The sequence below is a fragment of the Rana temporaria genome, chromosome 9, assembly GCF_905171775.1.
Source record: "Rana temporaria chromosome 9, aRanTem1.1, whole genome shotgun sequence".
In the NCBI taxonomy this organism is placed as follows: Eukaryota; Metazoa; Chordata; class Amphibia; order Anura; family Ranidae; genus Rana; species Rana temporaria.
Genome location: NC_053497.1, coordinates 50,586,230 through 50,612,627, shown reverse-complemented (window position 1 = coordinate 50,612,627; position 26,398 = coordinate 50,586,230). Strand labels below are relative to the sequence as shown.

The 26,398-nt window shown below is 40.7% G+C and overlaps 1 protein-coding gene across 1 annotated transcript; it reads left to right on the top strand.

Moving 5' to 3' along the window:
* Window positions 1–247: 247 nt before the first annotated feature.
* LOC120914546 (serine-rich adhesin for platelets-like) lies at window positions 248–26,377 on the top strand. The gene is made up of 5 exons (XM_040325222.1): window positions 248–322; window positions 10,357–10,427; window positions 20,691–23,314; window positions 24,371–26,289; window positions 26,345–26,377. Exons 1-5 carry the CDS (start codon window positions 248–250, stop codon window positions 26,375–26,377), a joined length of 4,722 nt encoding a protein of 1,573 aa, XP_040181156.1.
* Window positions 26,378–26,398: the final 21 nt, after the last annotated feature.

The following is a 26,398-nucleotide window of genomic DNA, read 5'->3' as shown; positions in this document are numbered from 1 at the left end:
ATTACCAAACCATCCACCAAGGGGCCCAGGGTTCGAAACATAGATCAAATTAAATGGCCTTATTCCCGGTTAGGTGCATAATAGGATATAAAAGAGTAGAGTTGGTCATCCATAACCCTCCTAACCAGCAAGAATCCAGGTCCTCCAGTTCTCAAAGAAGCATGAATTTACATCTACGGGAGAAAAGGTTCGCCATCCCCCTTGTTTTATCCAGGGCATTGACCAGGTAAAAGGTAGGGGATTTAGAATGGATGAACGAAGGGTTGTACTGTCTGAAGAAATGTGCTTCCTGGAAAAGGATTACATTGACCTTTTGGCTATGGTAATGTTGAAAATGTTCTGGCATTTAACGAGCGAGTTCTAGATTGTATATATTGCACAGATGTGCCACTTCACAGGCATAGTATGAGAGCTCTCATCAGCACCCTCATAGTTCATTGAGAACTGCAAGCTGTTTGAACTCTGTGAATGAATGACTTGGCCGTGTGGGCGGCGCTCTTGTGAGCAGCCACAGTGGGGGAATCAGAGGAGCGCAGTCAGGTGCTCTTTGGTATGATGTTGCATATTACACCCTAAATACGGGTGTAATATGTAACATGTTACCAAAGGTGAACTTATCTTTTAATGTTTTACTTTAAACATTACTAAAATCACTTCCCCCAGCCTTACAAAAATATTTTTGGTGCATGTTACCCATGGCAGTGCCCTTTGCCAATTATTTGACAATGCCACTCCTGTTAGCCTAAAATGTTGCTACAGATCTCTGCTGGTATAACATGGACCTAACATAGCAATGTTATGAGTCATCAAGTTTACTATAGGTAAACCTGTGAAAAGTTGTTTATCACCTAGGACCAGTTGAAGTTCTCTAGAACTATTTACAACATGTTATAACCAGTGCAGATGATTTATCAGCTACTGTACAAGAAATGCAATGTAGTGGTTTCAGTTAATATGTTCTCATCCCCAGCAGTGGTTAGTTACATTTAACTGGACTTATAGAAATAGAGAACTCCGGCGCTGTCTGATTGACTGGGGGGGGGGGGGCAACTGTAGCAGCACCTGTGGATCTGATCCTATAAGAAAAAGTGATAATAATGTGAAGTATGATAGGTGCGCTGTGCATGAGGGAATGGGAAGGGGTAGTGAAAAGGGAATGCAAAGTAAAGGGATCGTGGGTGAACTAAACAGTGAAAAAAAATAAAAAAGGGTATCTGATGATACTACAATGAACAATACAGATGAAAGTGAACAAACACCTATAATCCTGTAAAGATTTAACAGTGAAAATACATAGTAAAATGGCTACTACATATACAAACACCAAAACTAGCATAAAATAAGTGGAAAAAAGTGCAAAACTATCAAAAATCACACATGTGATAAAGTCCTGTCCATAAATAAGGATCAGATTTAGCAGTCCAGTAATTCCTCCGCAGAACAGTGTCTAGATGAAACACATCCACCCAAAATGCAACATGCACAAATGAAATCTTCAGTGATGACACCTCTGAGTGTGCTAGCAGCTCACCTCACGGCTGTTTTTCCAAACAGCTAAAGCCTCGTACACACGATCAGTCCATCCGATGAGAACGGTCTGAAGGACCGTTGTCATAGGTTAACCGATGAAGCTGACTGATGGTCCATTGTGCCTACACACCATCAGTTAAAAAAACGATCGTGTCAGAACGCGGTGACGTAAAAAAACAACGTGCTGAAAAAAAACAAGTTTAATGCTTCCAAGCATGCGTCGAGTTGATTCTGAGCATGCATGGGTTTTTAACCAATGCTTTTGCATACTAACGATCGGTTTTGACCTATCTGTTAGGCGTCCATCGGTTAAATTTTAAAGCAAGTTCCTATTTTTTTAACCGAAGGTTAAATAACCTATGGGGCCCACACACGATCGGTTTTGACCGATGAAAACAGTCCTTCAGACCGTTGTCCTCTGGCTATCCTATCGTGTGTACGAGGCCTTACAGAGACACTGATCGCAGCTGGATGAGTGGGCTGATAAAACACCTCCTCCTGACTCCTAAGATAGCTCTCAGCGGCCAATGTGTGTCATGGAAAAGAGAAGCTATATGCAATGCATATAGCGTGACACTGTGAGGGTACCTCGAACAGGTAAATATTTGAGAGAAATGCACTCACATGAATGGAAGGACAGCGGGCATAAATCCACGAGTGCCAAACTCGTATCCCCCTCAGAGTGTCAGCTATACAGGTGAGAATGTGATCTGATCCTCATACGTCCAAATGGTAAGGCTCAATGTATCATAGGAGCATTAGGAATAGCGGAAAAGAGACCATAGCGTGACTCCATATAATGAATAAATTTAACAAAAAACAGATAAAAAACTCACATTTAGGTAGTGAAGTAGAATAAAACATCCACGAGTGCTAAACTCGTATTAAAACTTCAGACTCTGTCTGTACCCGGTGCTCCAATCCCTACGTATCGTCACATCACAAAAATAGAGTGACAATTTTGAAAAAAAAGCAAAATGTTGTACTTTTTGCTATAATAAATATCCCCAATTTTTTTTCTCAGTTTAGGCCGATATACATTCTGTATCGCAATAAGCATATATTGATTGGTTTGCGCAAAAGTTATAGCATCTATAAAATAGGGGATAGCTTTATGGCATTTTTATTGTAATTTTTTTTTTTACTAGTAATGGCAGCGATCAGCGATTTTTATCGTGACTGCGACATTATGGCAGACACATCAGACACTTTTGATACATTTTTGGGACCATTGTCATTTTTACAGCGATCAGTGCTAAAAAAAATGCACTGTTTACTGTGAAAATTACACTGGCAGTGAAAGGGTTAACCACTAGGTGGAGCTGAAGGGGTTAAGTGTGTACTAGGGAGTGGTTCTACCTGTTAGGGGGAGGAGCTAGCAGTGAAACATCACTGATCACTGTTCCTGATCACAGGGAACAGTAGATCACTGACGTGTCACTAGGCAGAACAGGGGAATGCCTTGTTTCCAAAGGCATCCCCTGTTCTGCCTTTGCCGACGCAATTGCGGGCCGCCCGGGAACATCGAGTTTCCGGGACCCGCGAGCGCACTAAGAAGGCACGCGGCGGGTACAGGTACGCCCATTTTCCTGCTCGTGCCATTGTGTCAACGTATATCGTCGTGCGCTGGTCGGTAAGAGATTAACCACTTGACCTTTGGAAAATGTACCCCTCTTTATGATCGGGTCATTTTTTGCAATAAGGCACTGTGTTACTTTAACTGACAATGCGTGGTCATGGGACGCTGTACACAAATAAAATGTATGTCCTTTTTTCCCCACAAATAGAGCTTTCTTTTGGTGGTATTTGATCACCTCTGCAGTATTTATTTGTTGCCGATATAAACAAAAAAAGCAGACAATTTTGAAAAACAAACAATATATCTTTACTTTCTGTGTATAAAAGACAATTAGCGCCCTCTACCTAAAGTGTTATGTGCTATAAATAAACTATAAAGTATACTAATTAGTACTCCACAGCTGCTGTACACTTCCAGTGAATTCACCTCACCATACAACATACAGTGTATAAATTAAATGAAAAATATAAGTGCAGCGCTATTATTCTATCATGTGAAATATCCAGTGATATCAAATTATATTCAAATAAATAAATAAATCTATATAATGTGTTCAATAAAAGTTCATATTCTGAAACTTTTCTGCATTGAATTATTGTGACTTCTTAATTCATATATCATCCAACACTGTGCAAATAATGTGCATACCTTCACCAGCCGTTATACCTGCTCACCTCATACATGAGTACAGTGGTGGCTGGTGCTCAAAATTCTTTGGGGGAGCGCAAACAAACTGAAAAAAACCCCCATCAAACTCAGCCACTGTGCCATCAAACGCTGCTACTGTAACCATCAATTGTTGCCAGTGTTGCCAGTGTTCCCCATCAATTGCTGCCAGTGTGTGCCCATCAATTGCCGACAGTGTGCTGCCAGTGTGCCCATCAATTGCCGACAGTGTGCTGCTAGTTTGCCCCATCAATTGCTGCCAGTGTGTGCCCATCAATTGCCGACAGTGTGCCCATCAATTGCCTCCAGTGTGCTGCCAGTTTGCCCCATCAATCGCTGCCAGTGTTCTGCCAGTTTGCCCCATCAATTGCCGCCAGTGTGCTGACAGCTTGCCCCATCCAATGCCACCAGTGTGCTGCCAATTTGCCCCATCAAATTCTGCCAGTGTGCTGCCAGTTTGCCCCATCAATTGCCACCAGCGTGCTGCCAGTTTGCTGCCAGTTTGCCCCATCAATTGTCGCCAGTGTGCTGCCAGTTTGTCAGATCAAATGCTGCCAGTGTGCTGCCAGATTTGCCCCATCAATTGCCGCCAGTGTGCCCCCACCTGGCACTTACTTGTCTAGGTCAAAGCTGTCCTCCGAGTCCTCATTGTCTTCTCCCTTTTCCCGTCCTCTTCCGTCTTCTGCTGTGACACAGTGACTCTGTGATTGGACGCCTGATAGGCATCCAATCACAGGCCTGGAGACATGCTTGGCCAGTCCATCAGCTTCCTTAGCAAGGTAGTGGTCGTCTTGGAGGTGTGTTTGGGGTTGTTATGATGTTGGAATACTGCCCTGCAGCCCAGTCTCTGAAGGGAAGGCATCATGTTCTGCTTCAGTATATCACAATATATGTGGGCATTCATGGTTCCCTCAATTAACTGTAGCTTCCCAGTGCCGGAAGCACTCATGCAGCCCCAGACTATGACAATTTCACCACCATGCTTGGCTGTAGGCAGGAAACACTTGTATTTGTACTCCTCACCTGGTTGCTGCCACACATGCTTGACACCATCTGAACCAAATAAGTTTACCTTGGTCTCCTCAGAAAACTGTTTGCAGGCTTTCTTGTGTATCATCTTTAGAAGAGACTTCCTTCTGGGATGACAGCCATGCAGACCAATTTGATGCAGTGTGCGGTGTATGGTCTGAGCACTGACAAGCTGACCTCCACCCCATCAACCTCTCCAGCAATACTGGCAGCACTCATATGTCTATATCACAAACACGACCTCTGGATATGACGCTGAGCATGTGCACTCAACTTCTTTGGTCGACCATGGCGAGGCCTGTTATGAGTAGAACCTGTCCTGTTAAACCGATGTATGGTCTTGGCCACCGTGCTGCAGCTCAGTTTCAGGGTCTTGGCCATCTTCTTATAGCCTAGGCCATCTTTATGTAGAGCAACAATTCTTTTTTTCAGATCCTCAAAGAGTTCCTTGCCATGAGGTGCCATGTTGAACTTTCAGTGACCAGTATGACAGAGTGAGAGCGATAACACCGAATTTAACACACCTGCTCCCCATTCACACCTGAGACCTTGTAACACTAACAAGTCACACCGGGGAGCGAAAATGGCCAGTTGGGCCCAATGGGTGTACTCACTTTTGTTTCCAGTGGTTTAGACATTAATTGGTGTGTTGAGTTATTTTGAGGGAACAGCAAATTTACACTGTTATACAAGCTGTACACTCACTACATCATTACATTGTAGCAAAGTGTCATTTCACATGAAAAGATATAATAAAATATTTACAAAAATTTGATCGTATACTCACTTTTGTGAGATACTATATTATAAATATATATATATATATATATATATATATATATATATATATATACACACAGTATATATTTCATTTTCCATAATACATATGTTGAGTTTTGGTACCAATAAGGTCCCACATAAACTCAATGAGAGTGTTGTTATTTTTATGAAAGCTGCAGATTGAAAAAGATTACAAACATTTGAAATGACAATGACATGTAACGCTTATATGAGGTTTTAGTGATTGGGTTTGTAATTTATGTAATATCTCATTTCAGCTCATGTCTCTTTATTCTTCCACCTCTAAACTGTTTATCCTGGTACATTGTGTCTTCATCCAAAACGTCATTTACTAAATAACTTTCTTACTGGAAACTGAGACTCCGCAACCATCAGAATCTCCTCCAGGTCTTATAAGTTGTGACAGAAAATGTAACACTTCAAAGAAACCTACTATATTGCTGGTGGCTATTTGTAGATATATTGTAGGAACTTTATGAAATTGTACCACTTATGATCATATTCTACGTGCACGTCTTTACAAGCCAGCTGCCTCTGCTAAATCCAGCTCTGCGGATAAGAAAACATGTTGGGCCGGATTCAGATAGATTTGTCTATCTATCTGCTGGCGTAACGTATCTGCGATACGTTACGCCGCCGTAAATTAGGGCGCAAGTTCCGTATTCAGAAAGGACTTGCACCCTATGTTACGGCGGCGTAAGGTATGTCGTCCAGCGTAAGCCTGCCTAATTCAAATGTGTTTGATGTGGGCGTGTTTTATTCAAATTCACTTTGACCCCACGTATTCGATGTATTTTACGAATGGCGCATGCGCCGTTCGTGAAAAAATCCCAGTGCGCATGCACGAAATTAATGCAGCAAAGCCTCATTGGTTTTGACGTGAACGTAACTTACGCAACGATTTACGCAAGCGACGTAAAATTTTCAAAACTCGGCGCGGGAACGATGTCCATACTTAACATTAGCTACGCCTCATATAGCAGGGGTAACGTTACACCGGAAAAAGCCTAACGTAAATAAATGCGCCGGCCGGACGTACGTTTCTGAATCGGCGTAAATACCTAATTAGCAGATTCCTCGCGTAACTATACGGAAGCGCCACCTAGAGCCCAGCGTAAATATGCAGCCTAAGATACGACGGTGTAAGACACTTACACCAGTCGGATCTTAGGGAAATCAATGCGTAACTGATTCTCTGAATCAGTCGCATAGATACGACGGCCCGCACTCAGAGATACAACGGCGTATCCAGAGATACGCCATCGTATCTCGTTTCTAAATCCGGGCCGTTGTGTGTCTGTCCAATATAGCTTAGCATACATCTCCTTTGCTAATTTTGATCCACTGAAGCATTATTATACCATAGTTTGCAGATAATGGCATCCAAATCATACAAGCAAAACTATAGAATTGCAATTTATATCAAAGTCAGTGAGTAGTAATAAATTATTACGCACTTATCTATAGTATCTTCTGACAAAAAGAGGTTGATTTACTAAAAGTGCATAATCTGGCGCAGTTGTGCATGGTAGCCAGGGCAGCCATCAAAAATGTTGGGGCCCCTTATACAGCCCTAGGCCTTGGCCCCCCCTAGCCTGACCACCAACATTCCCCAGGGACTGCCCACTGGGCGTTCTACTGAATCTGCCCACTGGCCAACCCGCCATGTCCTTCAGTGCACCCACTTTTATTTTAACTCATACATTGTGAAGAGGAGCTCCAGACTCCAGGTATAAATACTGTAGCAGCTGACTTCTAATATAAGGACACCTTCCTGTCCAGGGATCCAGTGATGTCCTCACCAGAGCCGATTCTTCAATTGGCTTCAGGTGTAGGCATCGGCATCTCATGTAAGGGAAACAGGCAGTATAAAGCCTTGCGACTTCACAGACGGCTTTCTAGTGTACATGCATGAGCCACGAGTATGATTTTTTTTTAAATCCCAAACTTCTCTTTTAAAAGGGTATTCCAAGTCATGAGTGCTTGCATCAGTGCTTTGTATTCAACAAAGAGACAGCCCAATCCAGAAAAGAGACATCCCCACATATTCAGCAAAGAGATGGCCCAATCCAGCTAAGAGACATCTTAAACCAGCAAAGAGACAGTCCAATCCAGCAAAGAGACTTTCTAATATATTCAGCATAGAGACATCCCAATTCAGCAAAGAGACAGCCCAATCCAGCAAAGAAACTGCCCAATCCAGCAGAGACATGCCCATATATACAGCAAAGAGACATCCTCATACAGCAATTGTTAAAAAAGGTGTCACATTCAACACACAGACAGGTCCTTCTAGCGGGCACCTCCACACCTTTTAGATGGAAGACCCCCTTCCTGCACACACAGCCATCTCAATAAAGCCCTGTACACACGACCAGTCCATCCGATGAGAACGGTCCGAAGAAGCTGACTGATGGTCTGATGTGCCTACACACCATCAGTTAAAAAAAACGATCGAGTCCAACGCGGTGACGTAAAACACAACGACGTGCTGAGAAAAATTATGTTCAATGCTTCCAAGCATGCGTCGACTTGATTCTGAGCATGCGCGGGTTTTTAACCGATGCTTTTGCATACTAACCGTCAGTTTTGACCTATCGGTTAGGCGTCCATCGGTTCAATTTTAAAGCAAGTTCTAAATCTTTTGACCGAAGGATAACTGACCGATGGGGCCCACACACACGATCGGTTTGGACCGATGAAATGGACCTTCAGTAAGTTTTCATCGGTTTTGACCGACCGTGTGTACAAGGCCTCAGAGGAATCCCCCAGAAGGAGCCTGGACTTAAACCTGGGACAACATGAAAACATGAAAAGGTTTGTCCCAGGTTGTGAATAGCGGCATGTCCAAAAAAGAGACTCTGGATACTGCGGTCTGCAGGCTGTAGCCTTTTTTATTTTTTTTTAACTTTGCCTAGCCAAGCGCACTGTTTCTTCAATTTCATAGTAATATTCTGTGCCAGGACTGTCATGTACTTGTCTGTCACAGGATATTACTACACCAGCACCCGAAAGTGAAGGCTAGGGAACATTTTTTTGACATTTCTACAGCCTGGAGATCGCGGTGCCCAGAGTCTCCTCTATGCCTCTATGTAAACTTTTTATATCCACTGTACATAACCTATAATTTTTATATGCATTGTTCAATTAGCTAAAAATGTATTATTATTATTATTATTATTATTATTTTAAGGAATAAATTATGTATAAGACCAGTATTTATTGCCTTTAAATAAAAGAAACCCCAATGAACAACATCCATAACTTATACTACCTCATCAGATTATAGTTTCATGCTATTATTGCACTTTGCAATTTGTCTTATCGAATAATTATAGCTTTCAGTATTATACACGCAACCACATTTAACCACTTAAGGACCGCCTCCTGCACATATACGTCGGCAGAATGGCACAGCTGGGCACAAGCACGTACAGGTACGTCCGCTTTAAGTGCCCAGCCGAGGGTCGCGTGCGCGTGCCCGCGACCAGGTCTGAAGCTCCGTGACCGCGGGACCAGCAGACCCAATCGCCGCTGGAGTCCCGCGATCGGCCCCCGGAGCTGAAGAACGGGGAGAGCTGCACAGCTTCCCCGTTCTTCATTGTGGCGCCGTCATTGATCGTGTGTTCCCTTTTATAGGGAAACACAATCAATAAAGTCACACCTACAGCCACACCCCCCTACAGTTAGAAACACAAATGAGGTCACACTTAACCCCTTCAGCGCCCCCTTGTGGTTAACTCCCAAACTGCAATTGTCATTTTCACCGTAAACAATGCATTTTTAATGCATTTTTTGCTGTGAAAATGACAATGGTCCCAAAAATGTGTCAAAATTGTCCGAAGTGTCCGCCATAATGTCGCAGTCATGAATAAAATCGATGATCGCCGCCATTAGTAGTAAAACATTATTTTTTTATAAAAATGCAATAAAACTATCCCCTATTTTGTAAACGCTATAAATTTTGCGCAAACCAATCAATAAACGCTTATTGCAATTTTTTTTACCAAAAACAGGTAGAAGAATACGTATCGGCCTAAACTGAGGAAAACATTTTTTTTATATATTTTTGGGGGATATTTATTATAGCAAAAAGTAAAAAATATATATATATTTTTTTAAATTGTCGCTCTATTTTTGTTTATAGCGCAAAAAATTAAAACCGCAAAAGGTGATCAAATACCACCAAAAGAAAGCTCTATTTGTGGGGAAAAAAAGGCCGCCAATTTTGTTTTGGGAGCCACGTCGCACGACCGCGCAATTGTCAGTTAAAGCGACGCAGTGCCGAATCGCAAAAATTGGCCAGGTCCTTTAGCTGCCTAAAGTCTTCCGGGTCTTAAGTGGTTAATGGGCTACATTTCAGAATTGGTAAATGTACAGAAAAGAAAGGAAACTAAGAGATTGTTCACGTTAAATTGTAACTAATACTTTTTTGCAAGTGTGTTGTGACATGTTCCATACAGTTCATCCATGCCCTAAGCACTTTCTTCATTCCAGTCGTTTCATGGCAAAAAAAAAAAAAAAAAACATGACCCCCTTCAAGTATAACTCACAATGAAACCAGCTGCCTTTCACTGTCATATAAAAGGGAATGTCAATGAGTTATTGACTATTTGTTGATCTGGGCTGAGAAACATCGGCAGGTCCTGTGGTCTTTCCATCACATAATGGAGAAGTCCCAGAAGAAGATCAGCGTCTACATGATCTGCAGAAAATGGAATATTATCTTTACTCTCTGCCTTCTTTTTCAGTGTACAGGTAGGAAGAATAGAAACCTTGATATAATCTGCATCCTTTATACTTTACTAGAAATGTTCAGCAAGTAACTTATATATGAGCTAGCAGGTTATGTGCTCCTTCATTGTGGAGCACTGTGGAGTATATAACATACAGCACAGTGTTCAAAGTGGAACCATTTGAAGCATGTAACCACCACAAGGTAAATAAAAGAGGGTAGTCCAAAGTGTGTCACGTACATCACAATATACAGAGTGAGAGGATTCAGAGAATGTAGAGTATAATAAAAAATTGGCGTCTGTGTATAAAACACACATCAGCTAAACTCTGTCATGGGAAAGGGTGTGGCCATCCCACAACCTCACTTCCTAAATTTCTCCTTTAGTATAACTGGGATTGGATATGATTAGAAGAATCATATTACTTTCTTTAAAAAAAAAGAAACAAATGGAAATATCAAAACAAACAAAGGGATTGCTGTTTTAAAAAAAAAAAAAAATCCTATTATATATAGTTATTATCATCGTTGAAATAAATAGTAATACCATTTTTGACTTTAACCACTTAAGACCCGGACCTTTAGGCAGTTTTTGTGATTCGGCACTGCGTCGCTTTAACTGACAATTGCAGGGAGCTGCGGTGCCTCAACGCGATTGGCACTGCGCTGACAAGCCATTCACCTCTGCAGCTAGGCGTTCGGATCCCGGTCTCGGCTACATGTGAATTGAGTTTGGTGGTCTCAGCCCGGCTCCCGGTGGGTGTGCTATGCGAGGTAAGCCTGCGCTTAGTACGCCCACCCCCCTTCCACAAAAACCACCACACTTACACGCACTCGAAATTGGGTTAACATGCACACACTTTGACCACGCGATCTCTAAAAAAGAGAGGCAAAGGACTAATGGGGCTGGTTGAGTGGGCAAATCCTCTCACTCCCTTATAGGGAGTCCCTCTGCCCTGTTGGGCTTCAAAGCGGAGCAGGTAGGGTGGGCTGTGTGGGAGGACCCCCTCACACACCTGCCATTGCCACCCGGGGCATGGAGAAAGGTGGCAGATTGCCTCTGGGGGAGGCCTCCCAACTCCTACAGTCCGGCTCCTCTCTCTCGAGTACACGCACAAAATACACTTTAAAAAAAAACTGACAATTGCGCGGTCGTGCGACGTGGCTCCCAAACTAAATTGGCGTCCTTTTTTTCCCACAAATAGAGCTTTCTTTTGGTGGTATTGGATCACCTCTGCGGTTTTCATTTTTTGCGCTATAAAAAAAAATAGAGCGACAATTTTGAAAAAAATTCTATATTTTTTACTTTTTTCTATAATAAATATCCCCCAAAAATATATGAAACATAATTTTTTTTCCTCAGTTTAGGCCGATACGTATTCTTCTACCTATTTTTGGTATAAAAAAAATCGCAATAAACGTTTATCGATTGGTTTGCGCAAAATTTATAGCGTTTAAAAAAAAGGGGATAGTTTTATTGCATTTTTATTAATTATTTATTTTTTTACTACTAATGGCGGCGATCAGTGATTTTTTTCGTGACTGCGACATTATGGCAGACACTTCGGACAATTTTTACACATTTTTTGGACCATTGTCATTTTCACAGCAAAAAATGCATTTAAAATGCATTGTTTACTGTGAAAATTACAGTTGCAGTTTGGGAGTTAAACACAGGGGGGCGCTGAAGGGGTTATGTGTGACCTCATGTGTGTTTACAACTGTAGGGGGGTGTGGCTGTAGGTGTGACATCATCGATTGTGATTCCCTATAAAAGGGAACACACGATCGATGACACCACCACAGTGAAGAACAGGGAAGCTGTGTTTACACACAGCTCTCCCCGTTCTTCAGCTCCGGGGACCGATCGCGGGACTCCAGCGGCGATCGGGTCCGCGAGTCCCACGGCCACGGTCACGGAGTTTCGGACCGGGGCGCGTGCACGCGCCTGCGGCTCGCGCACGACCCCACGGCTGGGCTTAAAGAGCCACGTACATGTACGTGGATGTGCCCAGCCGTGCCATTCTGCCGACGTATATCGGCGTGAATAGGTCCTTAAGTGGTTAATAACTCTTTTAGTAACACTTTCATTATCTTTCTCAATAATCAGAGGTAACAATACTAGGTCTTATACATGATAGGGCATATTTATATATATGTATAAGCAAATAATCTGACATTCATCAAACATTCACTACAGGTGAATCTTCCTGGTGCATGTGTGTTTTTTAAATGATAGTGATTGATTTACCAACAGCGAATGTTTGGTGAAAGTCACTTTCACTGCTTTATAAATATGTCCAATGGGGTTCCTATTGCTCTGTAACCACTAAACTAAAAATAATGCACTTTTTTTTATAATACAGTTGAACCTCAGATTACGGGCATAATTCGTTCCAGGAGTATGCTCTTAATTCAAAGTACTCACATATCAAAGTGAGTTTTCCCCATTGAAGTCAATGGAAACTAAAATAATTTGTTCCGCATTGACATCAATGGGATGCAATACTGAATACGGCCCGAGGACACTTCGGCTCGTTTCCTGCGCCCCGGCCAAATGAGGTACTTCAGGCCAATGTTCGGCTTTTCTCGGCTCCTGCGCCCCCGAACCTCAGGCCAAATGAGGTACTGCAGGCCTATTTTAGGCTCTGCTCAGCTTCTGCACCCCCCTACCTCAGGCCAAATTAGGTACTGCAGGCATATTTAGATTGAATTCTGCTCGTCTTGCGAGTCAACACTCGCAGTCAGAATTAAAAAAAAAAAAAGTTGCTCACAAATCAAAACGCTCTCAAACCAAGTTACTCTTAAACCGAGGTTCCACTGTATATCATAAAGAATAAATATTTTGAGCTGTTTATAGGTGAAATTATGTTGTGTTTTTTTTTTGCAGAAAAATAAGGCTTCATTCATATATAAGTTGTAAATAAAAGCCTAATGCTATCACTGCATTAGCAACCATTGAGATTGCAGGTCCCTTTAATATGGGATATGCCCATTAATTCACCATTTTGATATTGTTTGTTATGTTAGTGTATGCTACCCTCAGCAAGCACAGAGTAGCTGTATGATACATCCATACTGAGGGCAGAGGGGATCCTACTTCCTTATGCACTCGGAGTGGCTTTGTTTGGACTGCATGCTGTTTGCCCTAAAAATACATACCAGATCTTTATCCCTGATGAAGATCCGGTATAGAGGTCAAGGCTGACCCTGTGAAAAAAACAACCATATTCCAAATACAATTTGGATTTGTTATGGATTTTAAGGGGAAACCAGATTCAAAAATGATAAAGGAAGTGACCCCCCCATCCAAAATCCATCCCATACTGTTATTCAAGCATGTGACCTGGCAGGCCATTAAGAGGTGGTGCAGGCTACATGCTCTAAATAATGGAAGAGTAACTTGCCATGAAGGATTCAAAAAAAGTACTAGAGTTTGAACCAAAGCCTAATGTGGCAAGTTTAAAATTGTAAAAGTCTATTTATGTTTAATTTTGTCCAAGCCAAAGCTGAGCTGATAAAGCAGCTTATAGAGTGTATAATCCCCTTTATATCAGTCTTTTCTAGGCTTTTTGTAATGGAGGAACCCTTGAAACAATGTTAACCTCTTGACAACCGCCCCATGTCCAAAAGACGTCCTATTTTTAAAGATGGATATCTCGGTAACGGCAGCAGCTGCTGCCACAACCGAGGTATCCATCTTTTCAGTGGGCGGTGGTGTACACGATTCACCGCGAGATCGCCGTTATCGGTGGCGGGAGAGGCCCCCCTCCCGCCGCTCTCCCGCGCCCTCGCAGCTTACCGGAAGCCGTCGGTAGCAGCGGAGGCGATCGGGACTGTTCGGCAAGTGACTGGGGTTGCGAGTGAAGGAAAAATTTCCTTCACCCGTCCCCATAGCTCTGCTGGGCGGAAGTGACGTCAAAACGTCAGTCCCGCCCAGCGTCTTAAAGAAACATTTTTTTTTTGTCATTTGAAAAAATGACAGTTTAAATTGTTTTTTCTTTTTTGCATTTAAGTCTAAATATGAGATCTGAGGTCTTTTTGACCCCGGATCTCATATTTAAGAGGACCTGTCATGCTTTTTTCTATTACAAGGGATGTTTACATTCCTTGTAATAGGAATAAAAGTGATCCATTTTTTTTTTATTTCAGTGTAAAAAATTATTAACTAAATAAAAATAAATAAGAAAACAAAAAAAAAATGTTTAAAGCGCCCCGTCCCGACGAGCTCGCGCACAGAAGCGAACGCATACGCGAGTAGCGCCCGCATATGAAAACGGTGTTCAAACCACACAAGTGAGGTATCGCCGCAATCGTTAGAGCGAGAGCAATAATTCTAGGCCTAGACCTCCTCTGTAACTCAAAAAATGCAACCTGTAGAATTTCGAGATTTTTAAGGGTAAAAGTTTGACGTCATGCCACGAGCGGGCGCAATTTTTAAGCGTGACATGTTGGCTATCATTTTACTCGGCGTGACATTATCTTGCACAGTATGTAAAAAAATTGGGCCAAATTTATTGTTGTCTTATTTTTTAATTCAAAAAAAGTGTTTTTTTTCCAAAAAAAAGTGCGCATGTAAGACCGCTGCGCAAATACGGTGTGACAAAAAGTATTGCAATGACTGCCATTTTATTCTCTAGGGTGTTAGAAAAAAATATATATAATGTTTGGGGGTTTTAAGTAATTTTCTAGCAAAAAAAACTTTTTAGTCTCGTAAACACCGAATCTGAAAAACAAGCCCGGTGGGAAAGAGGTTAAGGTCTCAAGGAATGTCTCCTGAAAATAATTATATTTACAGCTCATGATGGGTAAGCAAGACGGGTCCCTTACCCTAGGGGTTAGTAGAAGGAATACCCTGTTACACTGGTGGTCACTGAGAAAGAAACCCCCTCGACAATGATGACCACTGGAATGCCCCCATAGATTGGAGGTCAGCGGGAAGAATGTTTCCCCCAAAGACAGATAACATGGTCATTGTTGTCAGTGGCAACTTACCTGAGAAATGAGAGGAAAAGCTCTATTGGACCTTAAAGGGGTTGTAAAGGTTTTTTTTTTTTTTCTAAATAGGTTCCTTTAAGCTAGTGCATTGTAGGTTCCCTTACCTTTTCCTTCCATTTCCCTTCTAAATGTTTTTTTCTTTGTTTTCTTTGTCTGAATCTCTCACTTCCTGTTCCTCCTCAGTAAGGTGTTCAGTAAGCTGTTCTAAATGACTTTCCACCGCTCGGATGATGGTGGAAAGCTTACTGAGGAGAAACAGGAAGTGAGAAATTCAAACAAAGAAAAAAAATTTTTAGAAGGGAAATTGAAGGAAAAGGTAAGTGAACAAACAATGCACTAGCTTAAAGGAACCAATTTAGAAAACAAAAGACAAACCTTTACATCCCCTTTAAGGACATTTTAGCAACCACTGTAACCCTAGTTAGGCTTCTTTAAATTGTAAGGCCCTGAAAATTCTAGTATTCTAAGGATTTAAAATAACAAACATATATTAATCCCATTCTGTCCAGGTTATGTTTCTATGGGATATACAGTATCTCACAAAAGTGAGTACACCCCTCACATTTTTGTAAATATCTTATTATACCTTTTCCTGTGACAACACAGAAGAAATCACACTTTGCTACAATGTAAAGTAGTAAGTGTACAGCTTGTATAACAGTGTAAATTTGCTGTCCTCTCAAAATAACTCAACACAGCCATTAATGTTTAAACCGCTGGCAACAAAAGTGAGTACACCCCTAAGTGAAAATGTCCAAATTGGGCCCAATTAGCCATTTTCCCTTCCCAGTGTCATGTGACTCGTTAGTGTTTCAAGGTCTCAGGTGTGAATGGGAAGCAGGTGTGTAAAAAATTTGGTGTTATCGCTCTCACTCTCTCATACTGGTCACTGGAAGTTCAGCATGGCACCTCATGGCAAAGGAATTCTCTGAGGATCTGAAAAAAGAATTGCTGCTCTACATAAATATGGCCTAGGCTATAAGAAGATTGCCAAGACCCTGAAACTGAGCTGCAGCATGGCGGCCAAGACTATACAGCGGTTTGACATGACAGGTTCCACTCAGAACAGGCCTCGCCATGGTCGACCAAAGAAGTTGAGTGCACATGCTCAGCATAATATCCAGAGTTTGTCTTAGGGAAATAGACATATGAGTCCTGCCAGCATTGCTGCAGTGGTTAAAGGGGTGGGGGGTCAGCCTGTCAGTGCTCAGACCATATGCTGCACACTGCATCAAATTGGTCTGCATGGCTGTCATCCCTCTTCTAAAGATGATGCACAAGAAAGCCCGCAAACAGTTTTCTGAAGCCAAGCAGACTAAGAACATGGATTACTGGAACCATGTCCTGTGATCTGTGATCTGATGAGACCTAGATAAACGTATTTGGTTCAAATGGTGTCATGGTGTCTTTTAATAATGCATTAAGAGATTCATTAAAAATACAGAATTCCTTCAAATAAAATATTTGAGGGATGCCCTAATCCTGCTTGTGAAGCTGCACACCTGTACATATGCATGTGCATACTATATACAAATAAAAAATACAATTTAAATTGCAGGTAAATTACATTCATCAGTTGCTTGGTACTGTTTGTAAATAAAGAGTGTGGCGATTCCCTTAAACCATACCACAGACCCTTATCCCAGATGTGGGTCGGATATAGATGTTGGGGGAGGGGGGGTCCCACATGCAGCCTGGCTACTCAGGAAAAAGGAGCAGCAAGGGTGAAGTGCTTTTCCAGGACCCCCTTTGTTAATGAGTAAGGGGTACTCATTCACAAAAGTATTAAGCCCTGTACACACGATCGGTCCATCCAATGAAAACGGTCTGATGGACCGTTTTCATCGGTTAACCGATGAAGCTGACTGATGGTTAGTCGTGCCTACACACCATCGGTTAAAAAAACGATCGTGTCAGAACGCGGTGACGTAAAACACAACGACGTGCTGAAAAAAAACGAAAGTTCAATGTTTCCAAGCATGCGTCAACTTGATTCTGAGCATGTGTCGATTTTTAACCGATGGACAGGCCTACAAACAATCGTTTTTTTTTTATATTGGTTAGGTATCCATCGGTTAAATTTAAAACAAGATTGCTTTTTTTAACCTATGGATAAATAACCGATGGGGCCTACACACGATCGGTTTGGTTCGATGAAAACGGTCCATCAGACCGTTCTTATCGGTTTGACCGATCATGTGTACGCGGCAATACTCAATCACAAAAATATTTGAAAAGTAAATAAGCATTTAGGATGCACTTTATTTAAAAAAAAGAAACATGATGTAAATCTATCATCAATCACATTATCCAGTGATATAGATCCATTGTCAATTGCAATGAACGTTGCCCGCTGATCTGCCTAAAATACAAATGCTAATCCTCCATTGCAGTTCACTCCTGGTTCCTCCTGAGACTCGCCATGAAAGACAATTACCCCAGCTGGCAACTTGATTCTAAACAAAGGAGTGGGGATGCTGGCTAATGCTGTTGACTAATGCCTGGTGTACACAATGGGATTATCGGACAAATTACTTTTTTTTTTTTGCATGCTAGTCTCATATCACTAAAGTTACGAAAATTCTCATACGACAGAATAAAAATTTGGAAGTAATGTAATGTGTTGTAGTGTATTTGTATTGTATTTTCAAACAACAACTGTACTGATTAACCTCCCTGGCGGTATGATTCTTTCAGAAAAAACATGCTGAAAGCAGTACCATTATTTGCAAGGAAATTTGGCGTTTTATATTGTAGGCCTGTAATTTTTAGAAATAACTCACTTAAATCTGACCAAACAAGATTCTAATAGGCATCCCGGGTATGACATTTTTTTTAAAAACAAAATTATAAATTATAATATAATAAATAATTATAAATAATTATAACAAATAATAATATAATTATAATAAAAATTATTCAATAATGTAATCAACTCAAAATCACTGAAATTTGCTCAGTTGCAGAATTGTTGCTGTCATTTATTTATTTTTTTTATGACAAATTTCCCCACAAATCGCTATCGCACAATTCTGCAAGTGATTATAATTTATTATCGCTGTTTTCTAGCTGCTCTAAAACCAATTTTGACATAAAGGGACACTTTTGGTTGCTATGGACAATCTACAGTTTGCAGGGAGAAAGAACCGTTTTTATTATATAAAAGAACATGTAGGGCACTGGGCAGACCACTAGGAACAAGGGGGGTGTGTATTTTTTACATACAGTACTGTAATCTATAAGATTACAGTATACTGTATGTAATGTGTTTGTTTACATTTTTGAATTTGGCGCCGTTCTCCGCTCCCGTGCATGGTAATGTCGCAGGGAACGGAGATCGGCGGCACACAGAGGCACTGTGTGAATCGAGCGAGGTCCCGCTCGCTCACACAGCGCGGTGGCATCGCTGGATCCAGGGACAAGGTAAGTAACTTTGTCTGCTGCTGCAGCGAGGCAAGCCCGAGTCTGACTCGGGGTTACCGCTTTTGGTATGGAAATCTCACCCCGAGTCAGACTCGGGAATACCGCCTAAATAATAAATACTGCCTAAATGCAAAATACAACACACCCACACATTAACCACTTCCATACCAGGTACTTACGCAGCTTCCCGCCCAAGCCAATTTTCAGCTTTCAGCACTGTCGCACTTTGAATGGCAATTGCGCGGTCATGCTACACTGTACCCAAACAAAATTGGCGTCCTTTTTTCCCCACAAATAGAGCTTTCTTTTGGTGGTATTTGATCACCTCTGCGATTTTTTTTTTTTGCGCAACAACTAAAAAAAGGCTGAAAATTTGGAAAAAAAATTACGTTTTTATTTTTTTCTGTTAATTTTTTTGTAAATAAGTTTTCTCTTTCAATTACGGGCACTGATATGGCGGCACTAATGGGCACCGATGAGATGGCACTGATGGACATCGATGAGGTAGTACTGACGGGCACAGATGAGGTGGCACTGATTGGCGGCGCTGGTATGCGACACTGATGGGCACACATAGGCGTCACTGATGGGCACACATAGGCGTCACTGATGGGCACACATAGGCGTCACTGATGGGCACACATAGGCGGCACTGATGGGCACACATAGGCGGCACTGATGGGCACTCATGGGCGGCACTGGGCACTCATAGGCGGCACAGATGGGCACTCATGGGCGGCACTGATGGATACTTATGGGTGGCACAGATGGGCACTGCTAGGTGGGCACTGGGCATGGATGGGCACTGTGGGGTGGTGCTGATGGACACTGGGGTGGCGCTGATGGACACTGGGGTGGCGCTGATGGACACTGGGGTGGCAGCACTGATTGTTGCCAGTCAGTGCCCATTTGTGGGCACTGACTGGCATCTTTTTTCTTTTTGTTTTTTTTATTTATTTATTTTTTAACTTTTTTTTTTTTTTTTCTGGCTTTTTTTTTTTTTTGCCCACCCTGGTGCTCCAGGGTGGGCATCCCTGGTGGTCCAGTGTGGCGATCCGAGGGGGGGCTGCGCTGATAAACAATCAGCGCGAACCCCCCCTGTCAGGAGAGCCGCCGATCGGCTATCCTCTACTCGCGTCTGTCAGACGCGAGTGAGGAAGTGCCATCGGCGGCGCTTCCTGTTTACATCGTGATCAGCCGTGGTTGGACACGGCTGATCACGTGGTAAAGAGTCTCCGCCGGAGGCTCTTTACCGAGATCAGAGATGCAGGGTGTCAGGGTGTCAGGGCGCGCGCGGCATGAAATCCTGCAGGACGTTCTAGAACGTCCTGTCAGGATTTCATAACCACTTCCCGGACGTAAATCGGCCATAGGCCGGGCGGGAAGTGGTTAAATAATGTCTATTCAGTACCCAGTAGTCCATATAAACAAAAGTCTTTATCTTTTAATGATCTGGCTACAGTGAAATAAAATCTATATTTGGCTTTTAATAAACTATGGTGTGTGTCCTCCCACTTTTTGTTTTATTTTTTACTTAAAGTGTGTTTGGATTAAAGCAGGTTTTTACTGTTATTTGGAGCTCCCCTCCCTTACTGTCATGGTGACAATCTGCAATAGCAATGCAAACAGAAATATTTATATATTTGCAAAATAGGAGAGAGCTAGAACCCCTTTCAGCTTTTTGTTGCTATCTGTGTCTCCCTTTCCTGCTTTGTGAAACATTGTCTTTATGAGAGTAGGTGGATCTTTATAATGAAGCCCAAGATAGAAAAAATGTGAAAAATGTGAAAGATGTTCCAGTTCTTCCTCACTCTAAAAAAATTTATAAACATTTTGGCTAGATTATTCTTTAATACACCACTGTTTGTTTTACTGCCCTATCCAATAACTATATTTTTTCACTGAAAATTTTTTTTCTCAGTAAATCAGACTCATTTGTTTTTATATTACAGTCGAAATAACGGTAACACCTTCATGGGAAACTGTGCTTAATACATCAGCAAGAAGCAAACCTTCTGTCTTCACACTAACAGGACCCAAAGGAACACACAGCACATCTATAAATTCAAATGTTCAGCTTCAAAAGCTATCTTCTTCATCTACTTCATCTACTTCACAGACAAATGATGAAACTAATAGAATAGGAAAGAGACTACAAAGATCTGCCAAACTTTTACGTGGAAATAAGCAAAATCAAACAAGAAATGTACAGCCTCCTCTAGTTCGAGGTTTAAATTCTATTCATTCAGCTCCCAGTGCACGTGGCAGCCCTGGAAAACCTGAAACTGCCTCTACAAATGCTGTATCCACAGCAGATATCAAAGCTGACACAACAAATTTTAATAATACTACAAAACCGATGCCAATATCTACTTCTATAGCTACACCGTTATGGACTTTGACCTATGCTACTCCAACATCAGAATCTACATCTACTTCTATACCAGTAAGAACAATCTCACATGTTTCTTCATCATTACCAACACCTTTGCCTGCTTCTATGGCTACACCAGAATTAACATCTACACATGACTCTGCAACAACACTGATATCTGCATCAACTTCTATACCAATGAAAATGAGTGATCATGTTTTTCCAACACCTTTTTCAGCAAAACCAAATTCAACACATATTTCATCAACCGAACCAACTCCTATGTTTACAAGAACACCAAAATCATCTACATTTGTTTCTTCAATGGATTCAACATCTACTTCTACAAAAACACCAATATTAACATCTACACATGTCTCTTCAATGGATTTAACTGCCACAGCATCATCAAAATTAGTACATGCACATCTTTCTTCAACAGACTCAACATCATCCTCTGCATCAACACCTATATCAACATGTGTTTCAACAGAACCAACAACTATTTCTGCAACAACACCAACATCTACACATGTTTCTTCAATTGATTCAACATCTACTTCCACAGCAACATTGGTATCAACAGTTTTATCTTCAGCAGAACCAACATCCATCTCTACAGTAACACCAATTTCAACATATGTTTCTTCAATAGAATTAATATCTACTTCTACAGCTAAACAGAATTCAGAATCTACACATGTTTCTTCAATGGACTCAACATCTACAACACCAATATCAACAACATCAGAGACATCAGAAACACCTAAACAAAGCATTTTACTATCTGCAGAATCTACTTTAGCAACACCAATATTATCTTCAACACGTGTTTCTTCAACAGACTCAACATCTTCTTCTAAAAAAAATCAAATATCATCTTTTATTTCTTCAACTGAACCAACCTCTAATTCTAAATCAACACCTATAGCAACAACAATGCTTGTTTCTTCAACAGATTTAACATCTGCTTCTAAAACAACACCAATATCAACATTGGTTTCATCAATGGACTTAATATCTACTGCTAAAACAATACCAATATCAACAACTGTTTCTTCAATAGAACCTTTATCTTTTTCTACTGTAAAACCAATCTTAACTTCTACACCTGTATCTATCATGGACTCAAAATCTACAACTCAAATATCAACAGCAGAGATATCTGAATCAGCAAATCCGATAACAACATCTGCACGTGATCCTTCAACAGACTTAACATCCTCTTCTACGGCAACACTGATATTAACGTATGCTACCTCAAAAGAACCAATATCTACTGCAACAACACCAATGTCAACTACGCATGACTCTTATACAGATCTAACATCTACTTCAACAGCAACATCTGTAATAACATCTACACATGTTCCTTCAACAGACTCAATATCTACTTCTACAGTAGCAGTGATATCAACAGATTTTTCTTCAGCTGAACCAACGTCCACTGCTACAGCAACACCAATTTCTACAGATGTTTCTTCAATAGAACCAACATCTGCTTCTAAAACAACACCAATATCAACATTGGTTTCATCAATGGACTTAACATCTACTGCTAAAACAATACCAATATCAACATCTGTTTCTTCAATAATACCTATATCTTTTTCTACCGTAAAACCAATTTTAACTTCTACACCTGTATCTATCATGGACTCAAAATCTACACCTCAAATATCAACAGCAGAAATATCTGAATCAGCAAATCCGATAACAACATCTGCACGTGATCCTTCAACAGACTTAACATCCTCTTCTACAGCAACACTGATATTAACGTATGCTACCTCAAAAGAACCAATATCTACTGCAACAACACCAATATCATCTACGCATTACTCTTATACAGATCTAACATCTACTTCAACAGAAACATCTGTATTAACATCTACACATGTTCCTTCAACAGACTCAATATCTACTTCTACTTCTACAGTAGCAGTGATATCAAAAGATTTTTCTTCAACTGAACCAACATCCACTGCTACAGCAACACCAATTTCAACATATGCTTCTTCAATAGAAACAATATCGACTTCTACAGCAACACCGATTTCAGCATCTGCACATGTTTTTTCAACAGACTCAATATCTACTTCTACAGGAGCAGTGATATCAACAGATTTTTCTTCAGCTGAACCAACGTCCACTGCTACAGCAACACCAATTTCTACAGATGCTTCTTCAACAACACCAATATCAACATTTGTTTCATCAATGGACTTAACATCTACTGCTAAAACAACACCACATGTTCCTTCAACAGATTCAACATCTACTTCAACACCAATATTGATACCGACAGTTTTTTCTTCAGCAGAATCAACATCCACTGCTACAGCAACACCAATTTCAACATATGCTTCTTCAATAGAAACAATATCTACTTCTACAGCTACACCGATTTCAGCATCTACACATGTTTTTTCAACAGACTCAATATCTACTTCTACAGGAGCAGTGATATCAACAGAGTTTTCTTCAGTTGAACCAACGTCCACTGCTACAGCAACACCAATTTCTACAGATGTTTCTTCAATAGAACCAACACCTGCTTCTATAACAACACCAATATCAACATTGGTTTCATCAATGAACTTAACATCTACTGCTAAAATATCACCACTATCAACATCTGTTTCTTCAATAGAACCTATATCTATTTTTACTGTAACACCAATCTTAACTTCTACACCTGTATCTATCATGGACTCAAAATCTACAACTCAAATATCAACAGCAGAGATATCTGAATCAGAAAATCTGATAACAACATCTGCACGTGATCCTTCAACAGACTTAACATCCTCTTCTACGGCAACACTGATATTAACGTATTATACCTCAAAAGAACCAATATCTACTGCAACAACACCAATATCATCTACGCATGACTCTTATAGAGATATAACATCTAGTTCAACAGCAACATCTGTATTAACATCTACACATGTTCCTTCAACAGACTCAATATCTACTTCTACTTCTACAGTAGCAGTGATATCAACAGATTTTTCTTCAGCTGAACCAACATCCACTGCTACAGCACCACCAATTTCAACATATGCGTCTTCAATAGAACCAATATCTACTTCTACAGCTACACCGATTCCAGCATCTACACATGTTTTTTCAACAGACTCAATATCTACTTCTACAGGAGCAGTGATATCAACATATTTTTCTTCAGCTGAACCAACGTCCACTGCTACAGCAACACCAATTTCTTCAGATGCTTCTTCAATAGAACCAACACCTGCTTCTACAACAACACCAATATCAACATTTGTTTCATCAATGGACTTAACATCTACTGCTAAAACAACACCACATGTTCCTTCAACAGATTCAACATCTACTTCAACACCAATATTGATACCAACAGTTTTTTCTTCAGCAGAACCAACATCCACTGCTACAGCAACACCAATTTCAACATATGCTTCTTCAATAGAAACAATATCTACTTCTACAGCAACACCGATTTCAGCATCTACACATGTTTTTTCAACAGACTCAATATCTACTTCTACAGGAGCAGTGATATCAACAGATTTTTCTTCAGCTGAACCAACATCCACTGCTACAGCAACGCCAATTTCTTCAGATGCTTCTTCAATAGAACCAACACCTGCTTCTACAACAACACCAATATCAACATTTGTTTCATCAATGGACTTAACATCTACTGCTAAAACAACACCACATGTTCCTTCAACAGATTCAACATCTACTTCAACACCAATATTGATACCAACAGTTTTTTCTTCAGCAGAACCAACATCCACTGCTACAGCAACACCAATTTCAACATATGCTTCTTCAATAGAAACAATATCTACTTCTACAGCAACACCGATTTCAGCATCTACACATGTTTTTTCAACAGACTCAATATCTACTTCTACAGGAGCAGTGATATCAACAGAGTTTTCTTCAGTTGAACCAACGTCCACTGCTACAGCAACACCAATTTCTACAGATGTTTCTTCAATAGAACCAACAACTGCTTCTATAACAACACCAATATCAACATTGGTTTCATCAATGAACTTAACATCTACTGCTAAAATATCACCACTATCAACATCTGTTTCTTCAATAGAACCTATATCTATTTTTACTGTAACACCAATCTTAACTTCTACACCTGTATCTATCATGGACTCAAAATCTACAACTCAAATATCAACAGCAGAGATATCTGAATCAGCAAATCTGATAACAACATCTGCACGTGATCCTTCAACAGACTTAACATCCTCTTCTACGGCAACACTGATATTAACGTATTATACCTCAAAAGAACCAATATCTACTGCAACAACACCAATATCATCTACGCATGACTCTTATACAGATATAACATCTAGTTCAACAGCAACATCTGTATTAACATCTACACATGTTCCTTCAACAGACTCAATATCTACTTCTACTTCTACAGTAGCAGTGATATCAACAGATTTTTTTTCAGCTGAACCAACATCCACTGCTACAGCACCACCAATTTCAACATATGCGTCTTCAATAGAACCAATATCTACTTCTACAGCTACACCGATTTCAGCATCTACACATGTTTTTTCAACAGACTCAATATCTACTTCTACAGGAGCAGTGATATCAACAGAGTTTTCTTCAGTTGAACCAACGTCCACTGCTACAGCAACACCAATTTCTACAGATGTTTCTTCAATAGAACCAACACCTGCTTCTATAACAACACCAATATCAACATTGGTTTCCTCAATGAACTTAACATCTACTGTTAAAATATCACCAATATCAACATCTGTTTCTTCAATAGAACCTGTATCTATTTATACTGTATCACCAATTTTAACTTCTACACCTGTACCCATCATGGACACAAAATCTACAACTCAAATATCAACAGAAGAGATATCTGAAACTGCAAACCTGATAACAACATCTGCACATAATCCTTCAACAGACTTAACATCCTCTTCTACAGCAACACTGATGTTAACGTATGCTACCTCAAAAGAACCAATATCTACTGCAACAACAGCAATATCATCTACGCATGACTCTTATACAGATCTAACATCTACTTCAACAGCAACACTGACTTTAACATCTACACATGTTCCTTCAACAGACTCAATATCTACTTCTACTTCTACAGTAGCAGTGATATCAACAGATTTTTCTTCAGCTGAACCAACATCCACTGCTACAGCACCACCAATTTCAACATATGCTTCTTCAATAGAACCAATATCTACTTCTACAC

Coding starts and splice junctions, on each gene's coding strand:
- LOC120914546 (XM_040325222.1), top strand. CDS start 248: ATGGATGAACGAAGGGTTGTACTGTCTGAAGAAATGTGCTTCCTGGAA. Junction 323..10,356: donor ACATTGACCTTTTGGCTATG/GTAATGTTGAAA, acceptor CTTCTTTTTCAG/TGTACAGGTAGGAAGAATAG. Junction 10,428..20,690: donor TTACTAGAAATGTTCAGCAA/GTAACTTATATA, acceptor TCAGTAAATCAG/ACTCATTTGTTTTTATATTA.